The 25,107-nt window shown below is 43.4% G+C and overlaps 1 protein-coding gene across 7 annotated transcripts in view; it reads right to left on the bottom strand.

The window, feature by feature from the left end:
* LOC308590518 (phospholipase A2 inhibitor and Ly6/PLAUR domain-containing protein-like) overlaps window positions 1–25,107 on the bottom strand; it is a 151,743-nt gene that overhangs the window by 125,931 nt on the left and 705 nt on the right. For 2 of the 7 annotated variants that reach the window (XR_014009780.1, XR_014009783.1), the window contains exons 2-3: window positions 24,822–24,944; window positions 22,513–22,662 (exon numbers count right to left, since the gene is read on the bottom strand). Coding sequence is in view for 1 of the 7 variants with exons in the window: in XM_081200637.1 (XP_081056763.1) it covers window positions 22,513–22,605; window positions 24,822–24,944 (216 nt within the window). In the remaining 6 variants the exon portion in view is untranslated. Of the gene's footprint in view, window positions 1–3,670; window positions 4,904–5,838; window positions 5,986–6,661; window positions 6,812–8,083; window positions 8,207–9,155; window positions 9,252–17,622; window positions 18,062–21,880; window positions 22,028–22,512; window positions 22,663–24,821; window positions 24,945–25,107 lie in introns of those variants that run through there. The other 5 variants (XR_014009785.1, XR_014009784.1, XR_014009786.1 and 2 more) reach the window with 5 other exon arrangements.

Here is a 25,107-nt window from a genome sequence, read left to right on the forward strand (position 1 = left end):
TCCAGGTTAAGATTGTTTAACTTAAGGGTTCTTTTATCTCTTTTATGTATTTAATGTTTCTGTGAAAAACATTTTGATATTTTTTTCCTTTTATGATATCGCACTGCACACACATTTAAATAAATAAACAAAAATTAAATAGCACCTCACGTTAGAGTACCAAATTTAATAACACATTCCACATTGTCCTGACTCAGGCATCAAAGAAAATTGGAACCATTACATTGAATATGCCTGAAGAGCAATAGACCTGCATATTTTGTCCAGATCAAGATATTTCTTTCAAATTCTTTTTCATAGGGGGACACCGAGTGCAACCTTTGAATGCATGCGCCGTAACCGGGTATTGTGACTCAGGTGAATACAGCTTCACTACAGGGAATGGTCAATTCTTTCAGATGAAGAGGTACAGCTGCAACACTAAACTGTGTAACAATGCAACTCTCAGCTGTAAGTTTCTGCATCATTTTAGAATCCTTAGGATGTTAGGGCTTTGCACTGGAATTGGCCAAGGGCTGGATACTTAGTCAATCAGCGGTACTCAGAGGACATGTGCCTCATTCAAATGGGGTGAGACAGCCAAAATGGCTATAGGTTGGGTTGAGCAGTTCAGCACTATTAGGGCCTCTCAAGGGGTGGAGAAGCAGGCAGGATGAAGAAGCAGGCATGAGGAGAAACTGTTTTAAAAAAGGGCCTACTGGGCAGCTACATCTCTGCCTGAGAAGGCATGGGTTCCCTTTCCAACCAGGCCTCTCCTGAATCTGTCCCAATGTCAGTCCTAAACCCAGACTAGGTCTAGATAATCTTTTAATCCAATAATACTTGTAGGTGCCCCACCAAAACTGTAAAGCCCTTGGGTGAATTACAATAATATAACATACAGGTACAAAAACAGATAAAACCATTAACATGCTCACTATACTTTTGATTTTGGCAGTTCCTGATCACAACGTGCTGGCTGAAAATGGTTTGAAGTGCCCAGACTGCTTCTCCAAAGGGACCCAAAACCTAATAAAACAATTTTTAAAAAAGAAAGAAAGAAAAGAAACTCCAGCTAGTGGTGTAGGAAGTGGGGTGTGCTGGGTGCAGTCCGCCTCGGCTGTCACCCTGATGGGTGGTGACGATATGGCAGGTGGCACTCATCGCAGGGCCTGCAGCATGCCCAAGCCATGCATCTCAAGAGCCCGCAGCCTCCACGCTGTCCACCCACTGCCTTCCCCCCCCCCCCCAGCTGTAGGGCACCGTCGGTGTCGGGGCTGCGCGTGCACTGCCAGGCGGTTCGCCCTGTCCCTCGGCACCCCACCCTGGGTGCCGGAAAGTTTTCCTCCGCCACTGACTCCAGCCATCATTAGAGGAAGCTGATCTCTTAGAGTTCTCCATGATGCTGCAAAGAATGGCCTGGTGGCCCTCTCTCTTGGCACATGCACCACCGCCCCAGCAGGGCCGTTCCTGGGTTTTGGCAAAGAGGGCAGCCGCTCCCCCCCCCCACACCCCACAGCACTGTGGTCAGGAAACGCTCCCTAGAGCACTTGCTGGCCAAGCAGCATTGGGGGATTTGTACGCCAGCCAACCAGCTGATATTTCACCACACTGTCCCACCCCCCAAATGCCATGATTGGTTGGATTGTTTGCTGCCACGAGGAGGAGATATTCAGCGGTGATATTGCATGTGATTTGTGGCTGCGTTAAGGGTTAAGAGAGCCAGTGTGGTGTAGTGGTTAAGAGTGGTAGACTCGTAATCTGGTGAGCCATGCTCGTGTCCCCGCTCCTCCACATGCAGCTGCTGGGTGACCTTGGGCTAGTCACACTTCTCTGAAGTCTCTCAGCCCCACTCACCTCACAGAGTGTTTGTTGTGGGGAAGGAAGGGAAAGGAGATTGTTAGCTGCTTTGAGACTCCGTAGGGTAGTGATAAAGCAGGATATCAAATCCAAACCCTCCTCCTTCTCCTCCTCCTTCTCCTCCTCCTTCTCCTTCTTCTCCTCCTTCTATTTTATCATATGACATCATCCATCAAACTCTGGGGGGTTGGGCATAAGCAATTGGCAGGAGGTATTATCCTTAAACTACTGGTGCCTGTTGTATGCATGACTGAGGTTTCCTGCCAGGTTGGGGCACGGGGCACTGTCTATGGCACCCTGTCTGAAGGCATATAGGAGACACAGATAGACCAGTTGTCATTGCCTGGCCTGTAGTTCAGTTTCAGGAGAGATGACCTGGATAAGATCAGGAAATCTCATATTTTAAATCATGATTTCTGTGCTAATCACACTTCTGCCTGTCTGGTCAAATGTGCTCCTTGGCAAGGCTTCCCCAAGACATGTTGCCAGATGAGGCAAACCACAAAATTATGCCTCCCCATTCCAGGAAAGAAGGTTTGAGTTAAGATCGACATCAGGAACAATGCAAGAGGTGAGGAATAAAGATCTACATTGGAAACAAGTGTGGGAGGAGACAGTAGCACCTCCTATTGTAGGGTTACCAGATGTGCCCGGTTCCCGGGGACAGTCCCCGGATTTGCAAATCTGTCCTTGGACAAATTCCGTCCCCGGAATTTCCCAAGATTTGCAAATCTTTCTCTGGGAAATGTGGCAGCGGCAGCCTCAGCAGCCCAGAGCCATCCTATTAGCACAGTTGGCTCTGGCTGGCTTCAGGAGTTGCTCGCTGCCGTGGTATCACGGCAGCAAGCAGCAATCAGCTCCTGAAACCAACCAGAGCCAACTGCACTACCAGGCTGGCCCCTCCTGGGCAACAGCCGCCCGCCCGTTACTCCCGAGCCTCCCCTGATCTGTCAAAACAAAGGGGGAAGGGGAAGGAGATCGGGGAAGGCTCGGGAGTCACAAGCAGGTGGCGTGCCGTTGCCCAGTTTTTAAAAAACCCTCTGTGCATTTATGTTTCACAGAGTGTGAAAGAAGGGCTTTGCACCTTTTACAATATGCATGTGTGCTTGGGCCCAGAGGAAAACCTGGTGCCAGTAACCAGGTTGAGAGGTGGAGAAGTGGTCATCTCCCAGGGTGAGAGGCTGGGTGAGAAATTCTCCAAGGGGAGGGCATGTCATTGGGAGCCAGGGAGGGTGCTTGTGACTTGTCAATGCTGTGGCTTGTTTGCAAAAAATATTGAGGATGAAATTGCTTGCATCCACTGGAAATTTGACCCCTCTGTTAATGCAGATGAATCTCAAGGGGTATGCAGAGCACAGTCTAGCCCTGTTGTCTATTGCCCAAGAGGCGACCTGATTTTGGGGGGAGAGGCCAATCTGGTCTCTCAGGAGTGCAGTGCAGCTGTTGCTGCCACTGAGGCAGCAGCAGTGGGCAAGGAATTCCCTGGAGGCCAGATCTCCTGCTCTTATGGATCCCGCCGCCTAAGATGGTTGTCATACCTAGCCTCATGGTTGGGACAGTCCTGCACTTTAAAATGCCAGACTACCCATTCAGCCCCCTCACCCTCAGTATGTAACCAGCATTACAAATACCAAATGGGGAAAAGCTTTTACAGCTCTGCAACTCCAGTGTATGAACTCTGTCATATGAGACTCTGTGCATGAACTCTGTGCAATGTATTTTGTTTTGTTTTCAACCTCTTTTATGTATTTTATCTTTTGTAATCTCTTTGGCTAAACCAATAAATAATACTTGCATTTGTATCTGAAAGAAACAGATCTGAGATCCGGCATTTTATTTCCCATAACCATTTATTTCGTATTGTAATGAACAGAATGAAAACTTAAGTATTTTTATTGAAACATTGCAGGGTTCTTTGTAGTTAGAATACACAATCCCACACAACTGTCATGGAAATTCTACTCAATATCAATCCAGAGAAGATCCCAATGTATAGTTAGCAGAGTAAAAACTTCAACACGTTTCAGGATTCCCCCCAAAAAAGACCGGAGGCAATTAATATTTCATCCAGCAGAGTTTTACTGCTACTGAAGGCAAATGAACACAATGGTCACATATACAATGCATTCAGGATTGGCACTGTCCACAAGAAATCCAGTTGCAGCAGACTTCACATAAACTTACAATAACTTACAATAAGTCTAAACCTTAACGCTATATACGGAACTCCACACCAGAAGAAAGAGATATAAAAAGAGAAATGAAACCCTGGCTCCTTCTGGCCTCTTAATATGACCTTAAAAAGGAGATAACAGAACCTGTTTAAGCCAGCTATACTAAGCTTCTCTGAAGGAGTAACCTAAACATCATGACCCTTCCGCTTGTTTCTTTCATACAGAGAAGTTTCCAGAGCCCCCTTGAATTAATCAGAATAGGGAAGATGTCTGCAGGCAGAGAGCCTTCTCAGTAGTGGCGCCTGCCCTGTGGAACGCCCTCCCATCCTATGTCAAGGCAATAAGCAGCTATCTTACTTTTCAAAGACATCTGAAGGCCTCCCTGTTTAGGGAAGTTTTTAATGTTTAATGCTGTATTGTGTTTTAATATTCAGTTGGGAGCTGCCCAGAGTGGCTGGGGAAGCCCAGCCAGATGGGCGGAGTATAAAAATATTATATTGTTATTATTATACACCAGATCAATATTTTCTGCACCAAGAAATGCAAACTGACAATTCTGAATCCTTTTTCTCTGCCCCTTGCTTCGCTTTACTGCCACCAAAAGCAAAAAAAGTAAGAACCTGAGATCCTGAGTCCTGGATTTCACCACTAGGCCTCTAATTCCCTCTAATTGCCATGAATTTTGGAATACACAAGGAGGGGTCTCCACTGTCCCATTTACCCTTCATATTCAAGCTAGTGTGAGATTCGTGAAGCATTATAACAGCTTTCTTGGATAACTAAAAGGAAAAAGCTCCCCATTCCAGTTAAACCGCTTCCATTTTTCCGGAGTGCACAAAAATCTGCTGTTCCACAACCTTGGAAAGTGAAATCGTGCTGCTCAAAGAAAGCTAGGGAAAAAAGAAAATGAATGTTGACATTAGTCCTTTACCCAGGGAATAGGAGAGGATGCCTGTGATGCTAAAAAGGGAATTTTACTAAGTTAGTATTAAAATGTGCATATTTAAGAAATGTGAAAAATATCATAATTTCACTGGAACATGAATATAAATGAATTCTGATGCACTATAAATCCTTGCAGTAATGGTCTGAGTTAGCCAGATACCGCTCATTGTCACAAAATTTAAGGAAATGTATTACAATCCCCTGAGCCCTGAATTAGCCCTGAGCGCTCACTGGAAGCTGAGGCTCCAATAGTTTGGCCGCCTCATGAGAAGAGAAGACTCCCTGGAAAAGACCCTGATGTTGGGAAAGATGGAGGGCACAAGGAGAAGGGGGTGCCAGAGGACTAGATGGTTGGACAGTGTTCTTGAAGCTACTAACATGAGTCTGACCAAACTGTGGGAGGCAGTGGAAGACAGGAGTGTCTGGCGTGCTCTGGTCCATGGGGTCACAAAGAGTTGGACATGACTAAACGACTAAACAACAAAATTACAATCCTTTTAAATAATATGTTTTTTCAGGAAGAGGAACAAATTTTGTCCTGGACTACATTCCAGTGGTGGAGAGATCCAGATGCAACTGGGGTGAAGCCATGAATGCACTTTTTACTTTTGTTCAGAAGGGTATTTTATATACACATCTCACTCTCAATCCTTCTTCTGGACAAGCTAGTGGCATTATGAGAGTTAAAGGATACAGTGTAGGCAGGCAAAACACTAAGGAATGGTGCATAGTGGGGCCAGTGAAAGATGTGGTCCCTCTCATTTTTCCAGCAACATGCAAGGGAAAGGGAAAGGGTGGAAGGGAGAATAGGAGAACAGGAGGGAGTCTGCATGAACCATCTGATGACTAGGCCCTTTCCCCATCTGAGTAGCAATGTTACCTCTAGAAAGAGATCCTTCAAAAACAACACACTGGGTCTCATTCCCAAGGCAGTTGATAGTCTTCTCACTTTTACACTTTTTCTTTCCTTTGGAGAAGCAGGCTGGGCACTGCAAACCATTTTCAGCCAGCATGTTGCGGTCAGGAACTGCCAAAATCAAATGTATAGTGAGACTGTTAATGGCTTTGTCTGTTTTTGTATCTCTGTGTTATATTATTGTAACCCACCCTAGGCCCATATAGTTTTGGTGGGGTAGCTGCACATACCCATGGATGAAATATAATCTGGACACAATCTGGGTTCAGGACTGAGCATGGGACAAAGTCACCATTGGTCTCTGAGATGAATGATCTTTCCCAAAATTTGGGTGGGGGGAGTGTGAACTTTCTTTTCCTTCTTGATCTCTCTGAAGGTTTTCATGCCATTGGTTATGGTGTAGCCTCTTTGAAATTATAGGATCTTAGATCCCTATTTTTGTACAGAGATTATGTCTCTCTTCTGCTCTTCAGCAATAACCTGTGAGTTTCAGTGAACCGCCCTAAGACTACCGGGTATAAGGTTAGTGTTAGGCAACCCATCCCTTCTCAGGCAGAGCTGTAGTTGCCCAGTAGGTCCCTCTTTTTCACAGTTTCTCCTCATGCCTGCCTCCCCATCCTGCCTGACTCTCCACCTTGAGAGTCCCTAATAGTCTTGAGCTGCTCACCCCATTTGAATGCGGCACAGGTCCTCTGAATACTGCTGATTGACTAAGGATCCATGCCTTGGCCAAATCCAGTGCACAACCTTAACATGTTAAGGATTCTAAAATGATGGAGAAGCTTACAGCTGAGAGTTGCATTGTTACACAGTTCCGCCTTGCAACAGTACTTCTTCATCTCAAAGAATTTATCATCTGCTGCAGTGAAGCTGTAATGGCCCGAGAGACAAGAGCTGGATAGCGAGCATTTATTCGAAAGTTGCACTCGGGGTTTCACTATGAAAAAGAATTTGAAAAAAATACCCAGTTTGGGGGTGGGGGCAGGAAATATGCAGGTCTATTGCTACTCAGGCACATTCGTTGCAATGGTTCCAATTTTTTTTGTATTGTCTGAATGAGGACCTTTTCAAACTAACAATATACAAAGTGTTATTAAATTTGTCAGTCTAAAGTGATGGGCTGTTCCTTTTTTATTAATTAAAATATGTATACACCACTATATCATAGTAAGAAAAATATCAAAATGTTTTCCAGCTTTAATGCATAAAGCAGACATTTAAAACTGTATTAAAAGTAAAGAAACTGATATCAATGTATACTTAATGGCTAGCATGGGCCAGAGATTTTGGGGATAACATACAATTTACAGCGTGGGAGAAGTTATCGGATTGGGATTTAAAATTTACAGCATGTTACATGCTGAAAGAAAATTATTTGAAAATGATGTAAATAGCAGTAAATTAGCAAAAATGTACAAAACTGGGTCAATTGTATGTTAGAAATGTGGTGGACATGTAAGATAGTATTGGAGGTTCGGGAAATGATTTATTATGAGTTAAAAAATGTTTAAAATAACTTTTTTATTTAACCCCCCCCAAAAAAAGCTTTTCTTTTAGCAATCCTAGGTGTCGAAATCCCAAGGGAACAGAAATGACTAATTATGTATGCGACCATGGCTGCACGAATGTTATTGGCCCAGAGATGGAAAGAAGATGAACTCCCTACTAGAGGAGAATGGCAGATTAAGTTGAGGGATTATGCTGAATTGAAAAAAATGACTGGAAGAATCAGAAAACAGGAAGACTGGAATTTTAATAAGGAATGGGGAAAATTTATAATGTATCTTAAAAACCATTGTAAACAGTCAAAACTTTTAGAAGGGTAAGCAGGGATTTCTCATTAATGCAAATCGAATTGTCCAAGCTTGGGGATCAGCACCCAGATCCAGCCACTGATTGTGATCAGGTGATGTTAGGTTCCCCATTTTCATTTACAAACCATTGCTTACTTCAGGATTGGGAAGCTGTGATCCTCCAGATGTTGTTGGACTACATCTCCCATCATCCCCGAATGGTGGCCAGGCTAGCTGAAGCTGATGGGAGTTCTAATTCATCTATAGTTGAAGTGCTACAGCTTCCTCAACTCACTTTTTTCATGGCTGAGTTGCCCTAGCATAGACTTCTATATTCTAATAGAACCCTTAAAGTTCAACAATCTTAACCTGGATCTAATCCAACAGCAAAAGACAAAAAGGCAGGAAAATCTTACTTATATTTGTACGCAGAACACCGGCAACACAGGAATTTTTCTTCCAGTCACAAGTTGTTTTAAGATAGTCCTTGTATGTCATTCCAGTATTGTTATAAGCATATTTGCAGTCCAGAGGTAATACTGAAGACAGAAGCAAAAGTTTACTTCATGGATTATTATGATAATTAACATTATTATTAGTTGGTTTTGCTGTTTGCTTAACGAGACTAAGAGGAGGTGGTGATAGTAAATTAAAACTTTTAACTTTTAACAATTTTAAAAACATTTTAACAGAATGAAAGGAAATGAAATGAATAAACACTCATTAATTAAAACTCTCGAAGTCATCATTCAGAACACTGGCTGAATTATTTCCAAGAGGTGGGGAGATGAACCCTCCCTTTCCATGGCCCACTTTTCCTCCCATCCAGACTCTCACTTAAATACGTTTTATTCCCACTGTTTGGTTACAAGCTTAGATCTGGGTACAATTAAACTAAGACTCTCAGTGGCTACAAATCATGATGGCTATGTACTACTACCTCCAATAGCAAAAGTAACATATTTCCTCTATCAGTTGCTGGAACCCACGGTAAGGCAGAGTGCTGCTGTGCTGAGGTCCTGGTTGTGAGCTTCCCATAGTCATTGGGTTGGCCAGCGTGAGGACAGTATCCTGGACTAGGGATGAACCAATCAATCAATGTCACTTGCTCTTAATTTCTATTTTTTCCAATTTATTTATTTATCTGCAGTCACTTCCTCCCAGAAGCTCAAGGCTGTGTGCATAGTTCTCCCCTCCCCCATTTTATCCTCAGAAGATTCCTGTAAAGTAGGTTAAGCCAAGGTATAGTGACTGGTCTAGGATCCCCCAGTGAGCTTCATGGCTGAGTGGGGATTCAAACCCTGGCTTCCTGGATCCTTGTCTAACACTCTAATCACAACAGCACACGGGCTCTTTTAAATTCAGCTTCTCGGATTTCCACAACCAACGAGTAGTAATAGGGAATCCAGAATCCTCTGGATCCTCACCAGTGGGTTACTGTGGGTTAATGTGATCTGTTCCAAGATAATTAAATGTTCCCCATCTTACCTGCAGAAAGTGGGGCCAAGAGGAGGCATGCACTCAGGAGTGCCTTCATCCTTCTAGAAAGACTCAGAACAGAGATGGATGCAGGTAGAGGCTTACCTGGAGTGATTTATAGGCCATGGACTCATGACGCAGGCAACACGTGGGAACAAATGGTTCAGTGAGGTCCGGGAGTGGGTGTTGTTTGTTCACCACAAAGATAAAGAGGAACATACTGAAATGCAAAGCTCAGCGTAGGAATTGTCTATGATATCATTAGTTGTTGATAGACACTTCTCAGATTTCTTTTTTGATATAAATAATTTACAATTTAAATGTAAATGGTGAAGACACTCAAGAAAACAATTTAGAGCAAAATAGGTGAGGGCAAAAGCCACTCTGGGCGGCTTCAAGCCTATACAGAAACATAATAAAACATCAAACATTAAAAACCTCCTTATACAGGGCTGTCTTCAGATAACCATTAAAGGTTTCATAGTTACTTATCTCCTTGACATCTGATGGGAGGTTGTTCCACAGTGTGGGCATCACTACCAAGATGCCCCTCTGGTTGGTTGCCTTCTCACAGTGACAGAATCGCCAGAAGGCCCTCAGAACTAGATCTCAGTGTGTGGCCTGAATGATGGGGGTGGAGATGCTCCTTCAGAAAAAGCCTGGATATTAGATCCATTCCAGCAAGGCTAGAAAGTATGGAATGGGCTCAGGGTCTCATGGAAGCAATGGATGCTTTAACCAGGAAAACTCACCCTCCTGTCTCGGCCGTGGCTTCCAAAGGGTAAAACAGATGAAGTGAGGCCTCAGGAGTTGAATGTGCTAGTGACTGAAAGAGTGCCAGGTATGAATCAGCCACTCACACAACTGTGAGAAAGGTCTCAATTGGAGCCAGCGATGGCCATGGAGCTTCCTTCATTAGGGAGCTACACAAACATGGCCATTCTCTTAACCAGTCGAGTGGAGGGTATGAGGCTATGTGCAAAGGCCACTTGAGGAAGCGACATTGTTGGTTCAGCTCCAAATTACCTCCCAAAGCTGTTATTGCATCCACACGGAAAAAGAGTGGGGGAGGTTAATCAATCCCTTCAGGTGCAGGAAGTAAGACTGAGGTAGAAAGTAAGTATATGTATCTGGAAGTGAAGGATATTTGCATTGCAAAGCCTCCAGTAGATTGGGATATCGTTTATTGCCTCCTTCCAAGAATATCAGTCTGTTAGGGAGTTTGTGTGAGGCTGTTTTATTTGTGCTCCAGAGGAAATCTGTAAAAACAAGGCTGATGAGAATGCGAGCTACACAAAGAAAAAAATGGAAAGAAACGGGTCCCACTGGCTTCAGCTGCATCTAGGCAGGTGATGAGGTTGACGAATAAAACATTAGGCATTCTGTGGCATTATTGGGTTAAGAGCACATTTCAGGCATCTGTCAGCCCTTAATTCCTTGTGGGTGGTGCTGCCCTGTGAATCTGACATGAAAATGTTGGGTAAACAGTGGGACCTAGATGTGCATGTTGCATTGATACCCAAAAGGATGCAGGTGGTGCTGTGGCCTAAACCACTGAGCCGCTAGGGCTTGCTGATCACAAGGTCTGCAGATCAGTATGCGGTGACCTCCTGTTGCTCTGTCTCAGCTCCTCCAACCTAGCTGTTTGAAAGCATAGCAGTGCGAGTAGATAAATAGGTACCACTGCTGCGGGAAGGCAAACAGCACTTGTCAGAAGTGATTTAGTGATGCTGGCCACATGACCAATAAAGCTTTCTGAGGGCAAACACCAGCTCCCTCAGTCTGAAAGTGGAGAGGAGCACTCCACCTCAAATTCGAATTCAATTGGACTTACCATCCAGGAGTCCTTTACCTTTACCTTCACCTTCACCTGACACCAAAAGTTAGTCCTCGCCCCCATCCTTTCTCAGGAAGCCACAGTTGGAGATTGGCATGCTTGGGGGGAGGGACTGCTTCCATTCAAGAGTTATACAAAATCCTCACCTGCCCACATTTTCTGAATTTGTCTAAATTTGGTTTGAAGTTCCTCCAGAGGATGAACTTAACTTTCCTCCCTGCAGGGAAGGCTTGCCCCCAAAGCACTGGAGTTTTACAGAGTTTTTCTGTAATAATTAAATAAAGTGCCTCTAGCCGAATCTGATACTGTGCTCCTCTGAGACTTTGTTGTTTTATGCAGCCAGGCTACTACAGCTCCTCAATGCTTTTTTGTAATCTGCATTTTAAAATTCTTATTTCAAAAGCATGCCTGCCATTCAGTTTTATTAGGTTGTATCTACATAGCAATTTTAAAGCAGAAATTTTAAAGGAGCCATATATTGGTGCAGGGCAGCAGGGAAGGTGTCAACTCCCCTGGTAGGGATACTTCAGGATCAAGGACAGCTCCAAATAAGCAACTTTTCCCAAGAAGGCTGCAATGTCAATTGAGGACATCTGACTGTGTCCATCATTAAAGCAGAACAATTAATTTAGTGCTTTAGTTGTTCTGCTGCAAGCACTGTTTGAATGGCTTGCAATAATGTTTTGAAATCTCTTCCCACAATGGCTGAGACAGCAAACCATATTCTTCAGTGCCTGGCTTTAGCCCTCATTTGCTACAGACATGTGCAGAAACTGCTAATACTATCACATCAAAGGTCTATGGGAAGTTGATGGCTCCTTGATGGATAAAGGTATATTCTGAGCCAGTGCCTCTTTGCTCTTACTTGATGTAGGGTCTTACCGAACTGGAAAAAACAATGTACAGTCTTCCAGGCCACTAATCAAAGTGCAATGAAAGCCTCAAGGTACTGCTCAGGTACTGAAAGCCTCAAGATACTGCTCAGATACTGCACTTTGCTCAGCTGGCAAAGCTAGACATACCTCAGGGCTGTTGAAAGGTGCCAGGGACACACTGGTAGGTACTGAACAGAATACAATAACTCCAAGATCATTACTGAGAGCTAATTAAATCATTTTACAGAACTTTGCCCCTCCTTGGTATAATTGTGTCAGATTCTCAGGACAGGGAGAGATACTTTGACTAAGTTGTTCCGTTTGGTGATGACTGTCCTAAGCCACATTGTTTTGAATTTACCCCAGCTAGTTATTTATACCCGCTTGAAATCCCATCTACCATTTTCAAAGGATAAGAACAACCCTGGCTGTGCTCTTTTTTGCTCTTCAAGATATAATAATAATAATAATTTATTATTTGTACCCCGCCCATCTGGCTGGGTTTCCCCAGCCACTCTGGGCGGCTTCCATAGAAACCAAAAATACAGTAAAATATCACAGATTAAAAACTTCCCTGAACAGGGCTGCCTTAAGATGTCTTCTAAATGTCAGGTAGTTATTTATCGCTTTGACATCTGATGGGAGGGCGTTCCACAGGGCGGGTGCCACTACCGAGAAGGCCCTCTGCCTGGTTCCCTGTAGCTTTGCTTCTCGCAATGAGGGAACCGCCAGAAGGCCCTCGGCGCTGGACCTCAGCGTCCGGGCAGAACGATGGCAACCCTAACAGGAGGCATTGATGGCCACCAATTTAGATGACTTAAAAAGAGGATTAGAGAAATTCAGGCAGGGCAAAGTTACCCACAAAGGCTATGTTCTACCTCTACTGTCAAAGGAAGTTTGCCTCTGAATACTTGGTACCTGGGAATTGCTGATGGATAGAATATTGTCGCAGTCAAGTCCAGCTTGCAGGCTTCCCACAGGGATCTGTTGAGATGCTGGACTTGAGGGGTGATTGCCCTGATCCAGCATGTTCACCTTATGTTTAACTGCTGAGGGACAGAGCAATACCCTCATTTCCCACCACCCAAGGTACATTTTAGCCACACACAGCACAGAAGGCACAGAGGACATTCTGCACTAAGCTGTCTATCTTGGGGTGCCCTTCTCTTTGCGTCATGATTTATGTTAGGACTACTTGTTATTGTTGTTTAATTGTTTAGTCGTGTCCAACTCTTCGCAACCCCATGGACCAGAGCACTCTTGTCTTCCACTGTCTCCCGCAGTTTGGTCAAACTCATGCTGCTAGCTTTGAGAACACTATCCAACCAGCTCATCCTTTGTCGTCCCCTTCTCCTTGTGCTCTCCATCTTTCCAAACATCAGGGTCTTTTTCCAGGGAGGCTTCTCTTCTCATGAGGTGGCCAAAGTATTAGAGTCTCAGCTTCAGGATATGTCCTTCCAGTGAGCACTCAGGGCTGATTTCCTTAAGAATGGATAGGTTTGATCTTCTTGCAGTCCATGGGACTCTCAAGAATTTCCTCCAGCACCATAATTCAAAAGCATCAATTCTTCAGCGATCAGCCTTCTTTATGGTCCAGCTCTGGCTTTGGGAAGAAGGGGGTTGTACTCAGTGGCGTAGCGTGGGGGGTGCCAGGGGTGCCGACCGCACCGGGCGCAACATCTGGGGGGGCGCGAGTCCAGAGGGAAGGGACAAGTTCCTTCCTCCGCCGGGCTCCCCGCCGCCACCGTCAGCCTTGCGCCCTAGCGCGCGCGCCCCCCGCCGTCGCTGTGGCTGCGCTCCGCTCACTGCTCACAGGAGGAGCAGCCGCTGCAGCAGCGCCGACGCCGCCACCGACGCCTGGCCGGGCACGGGCAGCCTTTGCACCCTGCCGCTGCCGCCATCCCCTCGGCCCAGCCACAGGCGGCGGCTGCTTCTGCCTCCATCCTCCTCCGGGCAAGCAGCGTTGTTTGCGCGGCAGCGCCAGCGGCGGCAACTCGCAGGTTAGGGGTTGGGGGGGGCGCAAATTACTTGCCTTGCCCCGGGTTAGGGGGCGCAAATTACTTGCGTTGCCCCGGGTGCTGACAACTCACGCTACGCCGCTGGTTGTACTTAGGACCCTGTCAGAATCCTCACACCTTCTTCCAGAAGCTGTACAAATGTCTCATTTTACTGCTTCTTTCAGACCAGAAAGAAGGGGCTTGCCCAACCCTTGCACTGTTCCCACACCTCTGCATTGTTTAGCCTAGGCAGTAGTCTAAACCAAATGTGCAAAGAAGAAATATATACTCAGAAAAGCCCTCATAATGGCAGAGTGATCAAAAGCCAAGGAGTAATGAACCAGCAGGTGACCTATGGAAGAAGAAAGAGCTGACTTGGACAGATTTATGGGCCAAGGAAATGTACCAACTAGGAAGGACTGTTCCAGTGAGGAGCAGGAAATTATGAAAATAGAGAGTGCATGCTTTCCCAGAAATCCTATATTTCTATATTGTAACACAAAGCTCTTCTTTCATATTGGATGCAATCTTTCTAAGGAACTCTGTGGGAGTCAGCCAGATGCCTCTTCCAGTCCAACCACACCTACATTGTCAGTGAACAGGTATTTTAAATGGATATGTTTGTCTCTCGGGCTTTATGATAAAACTGAACTCGAAACAACCTACTCCTAATGAGGCACAAGTAATCAAAAATTAGCATGTCCCACACAAGCTCTTCCCAGAAATCAGGGGAACGTGGAACCTGCTTGTATCCATGGGGCCATTCAGGTTTGCACTGGAGGTTTTGTAGCTTATCAGTAAGTTCTTTTTTATGCAGTCATGATGGCTACCTTTCTTTCAGTATGAGAGCCATTAAGCCTATTAATACCAGTTGTTGCACATCACAGTGGAAGATGTGCCCCGGAAAGGGATGTGTACTCACTGATGGTTGCCACATCTCTTTGAGGGTCAGAAAGTGGTGTTAAAATATACTAGCTTAGATTAAGTCAGATTTGTTGTTTTCTGTGTAGGTATTTTCCCAAATGTTCCCGAATTCTTAAGTGACCTTCTTCTATGATCTTTTATTCCTATATGGTAACAGGGTTCTTACTTCACAGTTATTATGATTATTATTTAATAAATATGTATTTTGTACTTTTCGTGCTTATTTGGATACAGTGTTGATTCAAACCAGAACCTCAGATCTCTTTGTGCATCTTGGGTGATATATTTTGCTGGAGACATTGGGCAACAGCTCCTGCTTTCTGGGTCACCCAGATGTCCATTGTACCCACAGGTGTCTCCTGGACCTGAAGGGAAGAATGGCTAGCAAGAGGGGTGACATCCTAATATTCTGGGAGTATGGCCTTTTCTTGAACAGAAATCAGAAGCCAACAAGAGAACAAGCTCTTAGAATGATGGGTCCTTTTCATAAGCTACAGGAATGAAAAGTTTTTAGATAACATCTCCTCTTGTGACCTGTCTTCAGAGATCTGCCTTCTGAATAGCTTTCATCTGCATTTTAAACAAACACACTTTACTCTCTTCCCCATATTTCTCTTTCCCCTCTCATTCCTTCTTCTTTTCCTTTTTCTCTTATTTCCCCCTTTCTTTTCTCCTCTCTTTCCTACTTTTATGCTGTTCTCTCTTTTATAGACCCTAACATTACCATTGTTGCAAAAAATATTGAGGATGAAATTGCTTGCATCCACTGGAAACTTGACCCCCTCTGTTACTGCAGATGAATCTCAAGGGGTATGCAGAGCACAGTCTAGCCCTGTTGTATTCAATGAGTTTTAGTTGGTCAAAAGAAACAAAGATCATCAAGCTGGAGGCAAAACAAAATGACCCCCTCAGTTTCTCTCTATCTTTTGTGGTTGGCTGTCTTAACTGTATTTTGTTCTGAATTTCCAAGAGCCCACTGAAGAGGTGACCTGATTTGGGAGGGGAGGTGTAAATCTGGTCTCTAAGGAGTGCAGCTGTTGCTGTCACTGTGGCAGCAGCAATGGGCAAGGGATTCCTTGCAGTCCAGATCTGCTGCCCCTATAATGATCTCTGGCAGGCATGCAGCCTGATAAGCGGCAAGGACTCTCTGTCAGTTTTATGTAAGTTTGTTTACAAGAAAAATACATCCAGAGTATGGCGTGCCACAGACAAAGCACAGCCTCTTTCTTCTCCTTCTCTGTCGCTCTGCCAGTGAAGTCTGGAGCCTGCCTCCCCCAGTTCGTCTCTGGGCATACTGCCAAACCTTCGCACTGTAATGTCAGGAATGCCAGCCATCTTTAATGGCTGCCTGCCTGGTCCCCTCCTTCTGATCCTTCATTCCATAGCGTGGTGATCTAGTTGCAGAGAGAAGCCTGTACTATGCTCTCTAATGAGGAAAGTGCGCATCCTGGCCAGCTCATCCAGTAAGTTCCCATTAAGCCCAGCTCAATACAACACCACAAGGGGCTTATTCTCCCCACTTCAGCTGTTGCCACCACATATTGAACTCCACCCAAAATTGCATCACTGTTCTACTCCCCTGCCTCAAATTAAGCAATTGCTTGGAAGTGGCAGTCTGCCCCTGGGGGTATTGGAACATCGTATCCATGAACGCCAAAATCCCGTCTTTCTTCTCCTTCCCTTCCATTGCTCTTAAAGCTTCTCCACTCTCCTCATTCAGGGACTGAATGGTTGGCCTGTCTCTTCCCAGAGGGATGCAGGTGGCGCTGTGGTCTAAACCACTGAGCCTCTTGGGCTTGCCGATCACGGGGTGAGCTCCCGTTGCTCTGTCCTAGCTCCTGCCAACCTAGCAGTTCAAAAGCACACCAGTGCAAGTAGATAAATAGGCACTGCTGTGGTGGGAAGGTAAATGGCATTTCCGTGTGCTCTGGTTTCCGTTACGGTGTTCCGTTGCACCAGAAGCAGTTTAGTCATGCTGGCCACATGACCCAGAAAGCTATTTTTGGAGAAGCGCTGACTCCCATGGCCTGAAAACGAGATGAGCGCCACAACCCCATAGTTGCTTAATCGTCCAGGGGTCCTTTACCTTTTTTACCTTTCTTCCCCAGAAGACACCGCCTCAGACTTTGGCTTATCTGATGGTTGCCTGGCTTCCAACACTTCCTCTCTTCCTCTTGAGAACAAGCAGATAATTCTCTGGGAAGGAGGGGTGGGCTGTCCTCCCTTTGCTAGCTCAGCTCAATTTCTGAGGCTGACTGTCCTGCTGTGCTCTGGGGGGCCATGTTCTTGACGACCCCTATCAATCCAGCCACCTAAGATGGTCACCACACCTTGCTTCATGGGTGGGACCATCCTGCATCTTGATATGCCAAACTACACATTCAACCCCATCACTATGTAACCAGCATCACAAACACCAAATGGAGAAAAGCGTTTACAACTGTGACTCCAGTGTCTGAAGTCTGTCATAGTTGAAGGATGCTATCACCGGATTCCCTTTGTAGAAAAAGTTTGCCTACATGGAGATAAGGTTCTGAAATATTTACCCAACTACTTGCTGGTTTGTCCCATCTATGAGGACTTAAGAGAAGTTTTGTTCAAATATTTAAACCTCCCAAATGAGAGGTGGATTGGGTATATGATAAACTTTTTATTAAGGGACAAGTACCCATACACCTCTGAAAAAGTGGTCTGTTCTGCCTTTACAGTGACGATTATAAGGAGAAAAAATAATTCTGCTTTTATCCTGTTTTATGTATTTTTGATTTTGTAATTGCTTCAGCTAAACCAATAAATAATAATTGCATTTGTATCTGAAACAGAACTAAGAACCAAAATTTTATTTCCCATAACCATTTATTTTGTTTTGTAATGATCATAATGAAAAGTTAACTATTTGTTAATGATACAATACAGGTGTCTTTGTAGTTAGAATCTACAACCCCCACATTTTGACTCATTTTTCATTGCCCCTTGCTTCTGTTTACCTCCACCAAAAGCAAAAAAGAAAGATCCACAAATCCTAAGCCCTGGATTTCACCACTAGGCCTCCAATTCCCCCTCATTGCCATGGATTTTGCAATACACAAGGAGGAGGTCTACACTGTCCTATTTACCCTTCATGTTCAGGCTGGCATGATATTCCTGAAGCAGTATAACATCTTTTTTGGGTAATAAAAAGGCCAAATTCCCCATATCCAAGTGTTCTTCTGTTTTCCGGGATGGCACAAAAATCTGTTGTTCCACAACCTTGGAACGTGAAATGGAGGAGACTAGCAAAAGCTGAGGGAAAAGAAAACAAATATTGACATAAGTCCTTTACCCAGGGACTAGAAGATTCTGCCTGTGACAGTGAATAAGAATTTTAATTAGTTAGTTTTAAAATGTGTATATTTAAAAAAATCTGAAAAATATCATAATTTCATTGGAACATGAATATACAAAATTTTCAACATCAGAAGTTAAGGTAAAAAAAACCCACTCATATGTAATTCAGAATTGCCATCATACCCAAAGGAGTCTCAAGACACAAAGATTATTAGTAAACAGGTTATATTTATAAAATATAATGAAATTAGAGGATCTGAAAACACCTAATTAACAAGATTAACCAAATCATTTTTTTAATAAAATATTTATTAAGATTTTCAAGAAGTTACAAAATAGAAAAAAAAGAAAAGAAAAATGCAAAAAAGAAAAATACAAAATAAAAATAGTTAAAAAGCAATTCAATCATCACATATTTTTCATTTACTTATTTCCCGGACTTCCTCACGCCTTCCTTCTCTGTATTCCGGTTCAAATTATCATTTCAGCAAATCCCTCCCCTCTTTCACATCCTTTCCATAATTCATAATATTCTGTCATCACATTACCTTAATCTATTTTCATCTTATCTTGTATAAATAAAAAGAAATAAAAACCTTAAAGTTTAGAACTTAAATCTTAATTTTTACCATCTCTTACCATAACATTCTTACCTAATTCTTTAAACATTTTTATTAGAGCCAAATAATTTCCTTTCAACATTTTCCTAACATTCATCAATTTTATAAAACAGTCCTAATAAAAAATAAACAATCCAATCTTCATCCAGCATCCCTTCCTCCTGGTCCCGGGTTTTGTCAGTCCTTTTTATCCTATTAATCTAGCACATTAACCTGGCAATCCGAGGCCCTCAAGTCTCTTCCATGTCCCTTCCACAGCTCTTCTTCATATTTTCCTTTTATTCGTGGGAACTCCAGCTTGGTAATATTTTTGACCCTTTTCAACAAAACAGTCCCTTTTCCATAGTCCAGACCAGACTCGATGTAGTATTTAGAAACATGTACCAGATTCCCTTCAAAGTTGAGAGCCCCCACAGCTCCAGACATCTGACGGCTCCTTTCCAGACTCGAAAAGTCCAAATCTCCCTGTATGGGGGGGGGGTCTGTCCAAACCCCCATATCCAAACCAAACCAGATTTTATCTTTCCAAGTCTGGTCTTTTCCAAGTTCATTTGTCAAATCCAAAAATTTATATTCCTGCTGGGCCTCAGCTCCTTCCGTCTCTGGCACCCAAGATTCAGCAGAAACCTCTTCTCTCAGCTGTTCTGTCATGGCCTGCTCCTGTTTTAATTCCTGGGTGGGCTCCCTATAGTTTCCCACCACCTGTTCAAAGGTTCTGGTCGCATTAGTCATCAAATCCATCTTCTGGCTTAACTGATCCAATAGGGCATTTATTTTGCAGAAAGCACCCAACAGTGCTTCTGCAGACATTATCTTGCAAGGTCACAAACCCTTTCCCACAGTTATAATCAGTGACAGCTGCAAGCTCCCAAGGATTATACAATTCCACAGTTCCCCTCTAGGGGGGAAAGCTTCTGGTTGTTCTTTCTCTTAAAAACAATAGCAACAAAGTCTCTTTTTTAAGATATTTTGTCCATATTTGTTCTTTTAAGATGCAAAAGGAGGCAATGGAGTCACTGTGTTTCTCTTCCTATAACTATCTGTCAAAAACATTTGTTTCTGGTCAATGAGCTTCAAAACGTCAGTCCTGACACCCCGCTCCAGGATCAGGACGGTGGAAAATTACTTTAAATGATGAAAGTCGATCCTTCAAAAGTGATTTTTAAAACTCTAGTTTGCTTTGTCTTTGCTTTGTTCTGGCTACAGGGAAACGGAAGGCTGACTTCCTGTTTAAACCTTCCCGTCTCAGTACCAAATTACGATGAATTTTTAAGTCCAAATTCCTTTCTATTTCGCCAGTTCGCCAGTTCTTATTTAAAGTCCAAATATTCAATGTTCCAGTACTCACGGTTGGTTATTTTAGATGCCAAATTGTCCCAGGAAAAAGGCAGCGCTCTCTGGCAACGGCTATGCGGCTTTGCTCCGCAGAAAAAGCGATTGACTCACAGCACCGTGCCACTTCCCCCTCTTCGCTTCGGAGCCCGTTTGTGGGTTCCTTTGCGGGTTGGGGGGGGCGCTAAGGAAGATTAACCAAATCAAATTCTTGTGTGTACGTCAGGTGCAAAAAAGAAAAAAGAAAAAAGGAGAGGAATTCTATCCCTACCATCTCCTGGGCATGTTAAAAGCCACATGCTGTGGCCTCACAGCAAGATTTGAAAACAATACTCCCTTCCCTGGTGTGGGAGCCTTTGAACCTGGCATGAGTCAAAAGTGTGATGCAGCCACGCACACAAAAAAGCTGGAGGTGCACTCCATTGTCTCTTAGGACAGTTGGATGCCCACTGAGGCTTCCTCATTGCCCCACTGTGATCTAAGCATCCAGAGAATCCTCCTTTTATTTTACGAGTTTCATGTTAAACACAGCTAACATGAAGTAGGTGAAAAGGGGGGACTGCAAAAGCCAATTAGGAACTCCTCTCAGAATTCTTACTCAGCCCTTAGAAGAGAAATTTGCAAAGCCCAGGCTATAAAGGGCAGGAGAAGGATAAGAAGAAAGAATGTAGGGCAGAAGCAGCTCGAAGGGCCTTGATTCTGCCTCTTCCTTTATGGGGCAAATCAACCCAGATTCCCTTCCCCCGTTCATTCCAAATACCCTCTTCTTTTCAGAAAGGAGGGATTTGGCAAATTTGTCTTGTCTCCAAACAGCATTATTCCTCAAAACTATGTTGATTGGGACATATTCATCTAAGGCTGAATCTAGACACATCAAAAAATGTGATTTAGTTAAATGCATTGCAAACTTCATACAAGCAAATGCCATTGATGAAAGACAGGATTCCATCACGCCATCTGGTGTCACAGTGTTATAACGAATATAAAGTGCTATATCTTTACTAATGTAGCTAAATCATGACATCAGCAAAATGATGTTTGCTTGTGGAACTGAGTATATCCTCCCTCTCTTTGTCCTCCTAAATACATTTGGGAGGATAAAGAACACATACAGGCAGAAGAGAGCGGAAATCCTGTTGCACAACTGTAAATCCTTGCACTAACGGCTGAGTTAACCAGATACTGCTCACTGTCACAGAATTTAAGTTACAGATAGGTAGCCGTGTTGGTCTGCCATAGTCAAAATAAAAAAAATTCCTTCCAGTAGCACCTTAAAGACCAACTAAGTTAGTTCTTGTATCTTGTATCTTGTAAGTGTGTATCTGAAGAAGTGTGCATGCACACGAAAGCTCATACCAAGAACTAACTTAGTTGGTCTTTAAGGTGCTACTGGAAGGAATTTTTTTATTTTGACAGAATTTAAGGAAACTTATTACATGCCTTTTACATAATAAATTTGCTTTTTGAGCAAGAGGACACATTTTGCCCTGGATTGCAACCCAGTGGTGGAGAGATCCAGAAGCAACTGGGGTGAAGCAATGAATGCACTTTTTACTTTTGTTCAGAAGGGTGTTTTACATACACATCTCACTCTGAATCCTCCTTCTGGACAAGCGAGGCATTATGAGAGTTAAAGGACACAGTCCAGGTAGGCAAAACATTAAGGAAGGTTGCAGAGTGGGACCAGTAGGAGATGTGGTCCCTCTCACATTTTTAGTAATATGAAAGGGAAAGGGGGGAGGGAGAATAGGAGAACAGGAGGGAGTTTGCATGAGCCAACCAATGACTAGACCCTTTCCCCCTGTCTGAGTAGCAATGTTACCTATATGAAGAGCTCCTTTAAAAACAACACACTGGGTCTCATTCCCAAGGCAGTCGATGGTCTTCTCTCTTTTACACTCTGTGGTTCCTTCGGAGAAGCAGGCTGGGCACTTCAGGCCATTTTCAGTCAGCACGCTGTGATCAGGAACTGCCAAAATCAAAAGTATAATGAGCATGTTAATGGTTTTATCTGTTTTTTGTACATGTATATTATATTATTGTAATTCACCCAAGGACTTTACAGTTTTGGTGGGGAACCTGCAAGTATTATTGGATGAAAAGATTATCTAGACCCAGTCAGGGTTTAGGATTGACATTGGTAGAGATTCAGGAGAAGCCTGTTTGGAAAGGGAACCCATCCCTTCTCAGGCAGAGATGTAGCTGCCCAGTAGGTCCCTCTTCTTCACAGTTTCTCCTCATGCCTGCTTCTTCATCCTGCTTGCCTCTCCACCCCTTGAGAGGTCCTGATAGTGCTGAATGGCTCAACCCATATAGCCATCTGGAGCTGCTCACCCCTTTTGAATGAGGCCCAGGTCCTCTGAGTACTACTGATTGACTACGTATCCAGCCTTTGGCCAAATCCAATGCAAAGCCCTAACATGTTGTGGATTTTAAAATTATACAGAAACTTACGGCTGAGAGTTGCATTGTTACACAGTTCAGTGCTGCAGCAGTGCTTCTTCATCTCAAAGAATTTACCATCCCCTGCAGTGAAGCTGTAATTGCCTGAGAAACAATTGTCGGATGGCGTGCATTTATTCAAAAGTTGCGCTCGGAGTTTTACTATGAAAAAGAAATTGAAAGAAATCTCTAGATCTGGAGAAAATATTCAGGACTATTGCTCCTAAGGCACATTCACTGTAATGGTTCCAATTTTCTTTGATGCCTGAATCAGGACCTTTTCAAACTAACAATATGGAAAGTATTATTAAATTTGGCAATCTAAAGTGAGGTGCTGTTTGTTTGTTTGTTTAAACACATGTGCACTGCTATAACATAAAAGGAAAAAATATCAAAATGTTTTTCAGTAATAATAAATAAGAGATACAATAAAAACATTAAAAGTAAATAGATATCAATTAACCAGTGTGGTGTTGAATGGTCTCTTTAAATTTGAAGGTTCATTATTGTTCCACAAGATGTGTATTTCTTTAAGGGCCAGAGCAAATAACATGACCTAGTTTTACAGCTGTGAAGCAGTATAGCAGGTGCTGTTAAGCAGCACCTAGCTCTCTCACTACATTGGTGGATGGGTCATGCTTATTGATATATTATAATTAATGTAAAAGGAGTTTTTGTTATTAAAACCTAGCAAAAGTTATATTTGTGTTCTTTGTAATGTGTGGTCTCCCCAGCATGTTTTCTGCAGCGCAACTAATCTGCAAATAGCCAACATGTGGAAAGATCTATTCTTAATGATCCGCATAGCCCTGGTGGAACAGAATAGTTTTCTGCAGGCATTTATGAGTTCAGCTCTCTGCCACAAGCAGTAGTCTCTTGCCTCCTTAATCCATAGGACCAACCTCTGTTTTTATGTTTGCAATTAATTTGTATAATGCTTTAAATTTGGAGTGTATGTAGAACTTCATTTCACATCAAATTTCTAGCACGAGGACTCATGCCTTCTCCTATACATCCGACAATACATCTGACATACACTGCACTCTAGCTGCTAGTCGGTCATAACAGTTTGTGGGTTTGGGGCATTCTTCACTGAACTCCTGTTGTTGAACAAAAGACACTTGGCAAGACACTTGCATTGCACCAACCTTACTGCCCACTTGCCCCTCTCCCTCCAAAAATGTAGCAGTGATGTTGGAACAGATGGTCAAGTGAGCACCACCATCCCACCCAGGATTGCCCCAAGGCATTTTGGCACCTCAGACAAACCAGAAATGGCACCCATGTCCTCCAGGGTAGAAGGGGTGGGTTAATCAGGAACAAGCAAGAAGAAGAGGAGGAGGAGGAGGAGGAGTTTGGATTTGATATCCCGCTTTATTACTACCAGGAGGAGTCTCAAAGCGGTTAACATTCTCCTTTCCCTTCCTCCCCCATAACAAACACTCTGTGAGGTGAGTGGGGCTGAGAAGTGTGACTGGCCCAAGGTCACCCAGCAGCTGCATGTGGAGGAGCGGAGACACGAACCTGGTTCACCAGATCATGAGTCTACCGCTCTTAACCACTACACCACACTGGCAAGGGGATCAAATCAACCTTAACCAATGGCTGAAGTATGAAAGAAGTTCGTCAGGTGGAGGGGCCCATACTGAATCAAGCTGGATAACAGAAACCCTTTTTATTAGGCAAACTGCAAGAATACTTAATGTTGGTTCCTTCCTAATCATTTCATCACTGAGAGTTAATTCAAAATTACTTAAGGGGGGAGGGGGAGCCATGAAAGTGTGAAGCACCTTCATTTCCCATCCCAATTGCTCTGCTTTTCATTAGTTTTTTATAGATCTCTGAAAGGACTCTCAATTTCAATGTCATTTATGGCAAAGGGAATATTCAGTTTATATTCTAGGTTTATTGTTTAATTTGATAACCAAAACTAAATTGGGGTTCATTGTTTTGGGTCAATAGGGATTTCTGGTTGATACAAATCAGGTTCTCCAAGCTTGGAGATAAGCACGCAGATTCAGCCACTGGTTGTGATCAGGTGATGTTAGATTCCCCATTTTCATATGCAAGCCATTCATTCCTTACTTCAGATGTTGTTGGACTGCATCTCCCATTATCCCTGACTGGTGGCCAGGCTAACTGAGGCTGATGGGAGTTCTAATTCATCTATAGTTGAAGTGCTACAGCTTCCTCAACTCACTTTTTTCATGGCTGAGTTGCCCTAGCATAGACTTCTATATGCTAGTAGAACCATTAAAGTTCAACAATCTTAACCTGGATCTAATCCAACAGCAAAAGACAAAAAGGCAGGAAAATCTTACTTATATTTGTATGCAGAACACTGGCAACACAGGAATCTTCCTTGGAGTCACAAGTTGTTTCATCATAGGCTTTATATGTCAGTCCAGTCTTGTTATAAATATATCTGCAGCTCAGAGGTAATGCTGAATACAGAAACAAAAGTTTACTTCATGGATGATTATGATCATTAACATTATTATTAGTTTGATTTTGCAGTTTGCTTAATGAGACTAAGAGGAGGAGGTGATAGTAAATTAAAACTTTTAACTTAAAAGGGGTTCAATTTTAAAAGCATTTTAATAGAAT

Source organism: Podarcis bocagei, assembly GCF_964188305.1.
Source record: "Podarcis bocagei genome assembly, chromosome: 7".
Lineage (NCBI taxonomy): Eukaryota > Metazoa > Chordata > Lepidosauria > Squamata > Lacertidae > Podarcis > Podarcis bocagei.